This window comes from Piliocolobus tephrosceles, chromosome 4 (genome assembly GCF_002776525.5).
Source record: "Piliocolobus tephrosceles isolate RC106 chromosome 4, ASM277652v3, whole genome shotgun sequence".
In the NCBI taxonomy this organism is placed as follows: domain Eukaryota; kingdom Metazoa; phylum Chordata; class Mammalia; order Primates; family Cercopithecidae; genus Piliocolobus; species Piliocolobus tephrosceles.
In genome coordinates, this window is record NC_045437.1 from 9,715,782 (window position 1) to 9,722,325 (window position 6,544).

A 6,544-nucleotide genomic window follows, 5' to 3' on the forward strand; every position below is an offset into this window, starting at 1 on the left:
CATCTATACCCAAAACAAACAAACAAATACACAAAAACCAAAAATTACCTGGACATCATATGCCTGTTATCCCAGCTACTTTATACTCAGGAGGCTGAGGTGGGAGAATCACGTAAGCCAGGGAGGTGGACTGTTTCAATGAGGCAAGACCATGCCACTGCACTCCACCCTGGGTAACAATGTCTCAAAAAAAAAAAAAAAAAAAAAAAGATATTTTTCTTGATTGGACAATGAGAACTCTAATTCTGATTGATATCTCGTTTTGTCCTCCCCCTTCTTGTGGGAGACGGCCTTTCTCCACTTCCACAAGCTAGTGTCCGTTGTTCTTACCTGAACATGGCAGTTACAAGAATTTGACAATGTCCATGTTCTTAAAGATCCTAGATCTTTGGCACAATCATTTGATTCAGGGGCAGGCAACTAGCAGGACCAATGAACTATCCTTCCCTGAGAATTTTTAGCTTGGGACTAGAGATCATCAGCCTTACCTCACCTATCTGATGACGGGGCAGAAGATGAAATGTTGGGAACTGTCAGTGGCCTTGCTTCCAGACATATGGAGGAAGCTGGCCCAAAAGTATGAAGCCAGTGTGCAGAGAGAGAGGCAGAGCTGAGGCATGGGGGCAGAGAGGCATTCTCGTTCTAGTAGTCCCAGCAGTCCCTCCCCTTCTTGGAGTCTGTCCGTATCAACAGTACATTCCTCCCTTCTGCCTAGCAGTTGAGTTCCTGTCAATGGCAACCAAGAGAGGTGTGACTGAGTCATGTATTGGAAGGGCTGTTGTGGGAACTAGTGCCTGACTCACAGTGGGGACTCAACAAATGTTGCTTTATTACTCCTATATTTAATGCCTAAGTCTGAATGCGAAAAGGTTAGGGCAATTCCAGAAGGAATTACTATGCAGAAGGGAGAATTAGTTAAAAGGTTAACCTTCCTTTGAACATCACAAGGGAAGGCATGTAAAGACAAAAGGAAGGCTCCCTCCACGCCCCCCATACATACACATTCCCTTCATCCTAACCTGGCTCTGCAGCTCTGAGGGTCACATACCTGCCCTTGACACTACCAGTACTTCCTCCAGCAAACCTCAGTCTTTCTTTCAGAATCCTTCGCCCTTATGCCATATGACATCTGATAGATCTGATCGTCCTGATCTTTGCCCCTAGTCTCAGCAGGCCAACAAGTGTTCTGCTACAGGTCTTATAGGGAGGGTTAGCTCCTGTTGGAGTTGGATCGGAAGGAGGGGGGCTGGGGAAAGAGCTGTCTTCAAATTGTTTCTTGGGAGGTAGTATATATAAACATATTTAGGCAGGGCATAGCGGCACATGTCTGTAACCCCAGCACTTCGAGAGGCCAAGGCATAAAGATCGCTTGAAGACAGGAGTTCGAAATCATACTGGTCAACATAGTGAGACTGCAATGAGCCATTATCGCACCACTGCATTCCTGCCTGGGTGACAGTGCGAGACCCCTTCTCAAAAAGAGAAAAAAGAAAGAAAAAAAATCATAAGCAAACAACAACAAAAAACAAATTTAAAGAATGGCTGGCTGCTTAATTCTCAGGGCGAGCCCCTGAAATCAGTGGGTCCGTATTACGTAGAGTTTGAGTTCTTTTCTGCCTTGAGTAACATGACTGACATCAGTAACATTAGTCAAGCGCTGCTCTTTTTGAAAAACTGTATTTCATTATTTTTATTCTAAACCTTACTGTTTGATGAAGATTGCGGGAGGGGCCCTCCCAATTCCATCACTCACACATAACAGCGGTTGCTAGCATTCTTCATTTGTGCTAGGTCATCTGCATATTGTTTAAACATTTTTCGAGGCTGGAAAGACTGCCTCCACTCAGGCAATTCTGACTTGGCGGCCCTTCTAATTTGTATTCTCTAAATAATTCATTTAGAGAAACAGTCAAGGATTAGAGTGAGGGAGGGGGACATGCTGATGGGGACATAGCTTGGCCTTTGACCATTCTTCCCTTAGCTCTGCGCAGGCAAGCGTCCCTAACTCGGTACCGGAACAGATCTCCCTTAAAAGATTATGTTTCAACCCCCGCCAGCCTCAGCGGTTTACTCAAATAGTCCTTCCAGCCAAATGCAGAAGTCTCCCTGGGAGTAATTTTGGTGAAGTCAGCGTTTGCCTTTTTCATCACAGTGAGGCTTTAGTAGTTCCTCACAACGTGCACCACAACTGCCCGGGTGCCAAACAGAAATGCTGACGCCTGGGCCCACTCTAGCCATTCGGCCTCGGCATCGCGGTGCGGGAGCGTGGAGCGCAGACTCGCATTGTCACAGGCACCTCTCGGGCTCCCGAAGAGCCCCGCGCCGGGGCCTTCGTCTCGTATGTCGGCTGGGGCGGACGCTAGGTTCTCGAGGCCTCCTCCCACCGCTCTGCGCCCCTACAGAAGCGGTTACCAAAGCTCAGCTACTGATTAGGTTTCGGCCCCGCCGTCCGGCGCAGTCTCGGCGACTACCCCAGGTGGCCCAGCGCACGCGGTGATTCACCGCGTCCCGAAAAAGGTGCTTCCCCGCCTTAGCCCACAACCGAGCGTGCGCAACGCGACCGCCGGAAGTGACGCTGTCTGTCGTTGGGGAGCTCCCGCCCCTTCCGCCTCGGCGCCCCGCCCAGGCCTCGCCCCTAGGTGTTCCCGCCCCTCCCCCTCCCGTGTGGTTCGCTTTCTGTCAGCCTCTCTCCCTCTCCCTCTCCCCTCTCCTTCCTCTCGCTTCCTCTCTCGCACCTGAGCGCACGCACCTGCCCGGGCCCGGCTCCCTCCTCCTCCTCCCCTCCCTCTATCCCCGCCCGGCCGCGGGAGCTCGTGGCTGCGTCACCGCCGCCCCCCCCCAGACAAGATGGACACCGCGGAGGAAGGTAAGTCGGCGACGCGCGGCGCCCGAGCCCTAGCGTCGGCTCCGGGTTCGTGCCCCGGCCAGGTCCGTAGCGCTCGAGGTGGGCGGCTGGAGCGCGGCGGGGCGGGCGCCTGGGCAGTTTGCCCTCCCTCGGGGCCTCTGGTCCGGGGAGCGGAAGGTGACCCTCTGCGCGCCCCCAGCCGTTTCCCGCCAGCGCCGCCGAGGGGGGCGGGGACCCTGCCGGACCGGGCCGGGGCCCGGGTCCCGGGGCTGCTCCGGGCCGGCGTGGCCTCCCTTGTTCCTGCTGTCGCGCGCTGGCCCAGAAGAGGGGGCCGCTGCCGCTGTCGCTGCCGTCCGGGGGCGTTTTCCGCACCCTTCCCCCACTGGGTTTTGTCTTTCTTTACGTCCTTCTGCCTATTGCTTGCCAGGCCCTACCGCCTCGCCACAGAACTTCTTTGTTGACTTTGAAACTTCGCGAAAAATACCCCGCCAGGTGACTGTCGAGTGGAGTGAGCTGACCCCTATTGAAAAGCCCGGTCCTCGGCTAGCCTGCAGCTCGAGAATCTGTTTACTCAACGGGGAGGGGGAGGCTCTTTTGTTGCGATCCATTTGGTTTTAAATCCTTGCCACCTATAAGCAGGGTTCTCTTGGTTTTGTTTTGCGATTGCGTGTTGGATACGGTTACTTTGAACAAACTGACCCTTGTGAAATGAATACCTAACATATAAACGTCCACAGCTTATGTCTCTTCAAGCGCATTTTCTTACCCACTGAAGGTAGTAAATTATTTTTAACCAGCTGTGTTTTTAAATGAGTGGTGAGTTTATAGAGGAAATTACTCAATTATTCTGCCTTTTTTGATGTTCCGGTTATCGGTGCAAATACTTGTTTACTTTAGGTATATTTATGGGGGTATAAGCGTCTTTCAACCTTATAGGTTGTGATTTTGGCAATTTTAAATGAAAATGAATTATCAGACGCCGTCATGGAGTGCAGTAATGAGTGAAAAAAGTTTGATATTATCTCTGTAATGAGTTGATGACTTATTTTTTTAAAAGAATTCTTGCCTTTAATAAAAACCTCAACTATAACATGTGGCACTTGCTGTACATTTGCGTTTGATCTTCGTAAAAGGCCTGTGGAATAGGGAGGTATTATCTTTTATAGATGTGGAAATGTAGGCTTCGTTGTTTTAATAGCTTGTGGAAGCTTTACACAGGTAGTAAGAGACAGATTTGAATGTAGGCATTCTGATTGCAAATAATTTCCCTTTCATTATGCCACAGTGTTTATTATATACACTGAGTGTAGCTAATCGCCGCTGGAGACGCCTTTGGAAAAAATAGTAAAGCGAAACTGCCGAAGGTTGGAAACGATTTCTTTTTGACAGGTGGTCCTTGCGTGTAAAATTTCCATCTATGTAGGTTTCACATCCTTTCAGATTCAAGTTTTAATGAATAAATCTACTAAGGCATGTATTTATCACAGGATAGGTATGGACGTATTATATTCAATTCTCATTCTTTGGCCTAGGCGTTGCTACTTGCATACTTTTATGGTGTGACAGTAACCTTTGGTAATTCAGGAATTGCGCTCGAAGCACGTGTGGAATCATGAAATATTTTCATTGTACTTCTAGTGCTTAAGTATATTTTTTCTCTTGTAAAATTATAATCAGGATAAGGTATACACGACATTTATTTGTTGAACACTGTTCCCTGTTAAAATAACATGTGCTGAAGACTCAACGGGTAGAATATGCTTTACTAAACACTTTATATACATTTCATTTAATTCTCTCAACATCGTTAAGTAGGCGGCATTTTCATTTTACAGATGAGGGAACTGATGGTTAGTATGATTAAGTAACTTGTCCAAGATAATACAGGTAGTAAATGGCAGAGGCACGATTCAAGCTCGTCTGTCAGACTCTGCACTTAAATTAGAGATTTATTTATAAGTGGATACTCAATGTCCAATGTTGGGGTTTATTTTTGTCACTCCCTCTATAGGATGGATCATTTTTATAATTTGGCGAAAATTTTATTTTGCTTTATTTTATTAAATTATTAGTCGTGAAATGCAAGTGAATTTTAGTACTGTATTCTCATACCTGCTTTTGCAAAATTCCAATTTGGAAGTTTTCTGACATTTTTACAATAAAATTTAAGTTGAAATAACACTTAAAGGAAAAGGGAGGGTTATAGAGGATTAAAAATAATAGAGTGAAGATGCCAAAAAACTAATAAATGTTCTATTTGCGAAATCAGTTATTATAATTATTTCTTTAAAAAATGCAACTTAGGTTTTTAAAATCTGATTAGATATTTTTCGGTAGGAGATATTCAGAATATGGCCAAACATAAAACTAAATTGAAAAAAAATCAGTATCGCCTACTTTTGAAAACACTAATACTGTTGTGGTTCTGTTTTTTATTTATTTTTTTGTTTTCTGAGACGGAGTCTTGCTCTGTCGCCCAGGCTGGAGTGCAGTGGTGTGATCTACCTCCTGGATTCAAGCAATTCTTCTGTCTCAGACTCCTGAGTAACTGGGATTACAGGAGCGTGCCACCTCTCCCTGCTAATTTTTGTGTTTTTAGTAGAGATGGGGTTTTGCCACGTTAGCCAGACTGGTCTCGAACTCCTGACCTCTGGTGATCTGCCCGCTTCAGCCTCCCAAAATGCTGGAATTATGGGCATAAGCCACCGTTCCTGGCCAGTTCTCTGTCCTTTAAAAATATATTTTAATATTTTGCGCAAAGAGATTAAGAATAATGTTACAAAAACACCAACCATGCGCATATAGTGTGTAGCTCTTCCCTTTTAAAAATAGCACATTGCTTGCCTCTGATGGTACCATATATGATAGTCTAATGCTCAGAATGTTACGCATTTGTAGTAATACTCAGTTCTGATGTGGCCCTTTCATACTAATTGTTTGCTAGATTTTAAAGATCTCTGAAGTGTCTTCAGTATTAAATTTTTGTAAAATCAACAGGTTCATAATCCATTCTCATGATACAGGGATGGATGAATCATTCTTACTGTGTATATGTTATTTGTATGAGTGCAGATGTGTTATGTCAATTGCTATCCATCCGCACATTTTTAAACTTCAGAGCTGTAGGAGACCTTAGACATTTGCCCTCCTCATTTTATGGGTTAGGAGTCTGATCCTGCAATGCACTGAGATTTCTCAGTTTCACAGAAAAATCTATCCTTTGCTCAAGGATATACTTTTTTTTTTTTTTTTTTTTTTGTTTAAAGGAAAAGCAGTACAATGTTGGAATAGATGTGGCAAGTGTTGATGTGAAGTTCTCAAAGATAATATTATTTTGTCATAGAATGCCCACATTTTGGCTCAGTGATATAAAGCTGACTTTTTTTTTTTTTTCTATTTTGCTAAATTACCGCTTGTATTAGCAGAACATAATACAAAGTCTTAGTAATTTTTGTATGGAATACCAAAGCAGTTGTTCTTTATGCTTTATGGAACATATTCATTCGAAAAGTGTGACGCTAAAGAGTATTATGGTTTGAGGTAACTTAAATTTGGAAGAAATGAGTTAAAAGGATAGAAAGTTGTCAGAATCAGACAGCTAGTTACTCTCTTTCTAGAACGACATGGTCTTCTTTGTTTCCAGAGATGTCTGCTGCATGTTTCTTACCACACATCACCTTTCACTGTTTTGGCATGCTT

General features: G+C 44.9%; 1 protein-coding gene across 5 annotated transcripts in view; it reads left to right on the forward strand.

Annotated features, from left to right (window-relative positions):
• The first annotated feature begins 2,624 nt into the window (after nt 1-2,624).
• Nucleotides 2,625-6,544, forward strand: part of MARCHF6 (membrane associated ring-CH-type finger 6) — an 83,698-nt gene continuing 79,778 nt past the window's right edge. For all 5 annotated transcript variants that reach the window (XR_002732929.2, XM_023218285.2, XM_023218287.2 and 2 more), the window contains exon 1: nt 2,625-2,866. Coding sequence is in view for 4 of the 5 variants with exons in the window: in XM_023218285.2 (XP_023074053.1) it covers nt 2,848-2,866 (19 nt within the window). In the remaining variant the exon portion in view is untranslated. The remainder of the gene's footprint in view (nt 2,867-6,544) is intronic.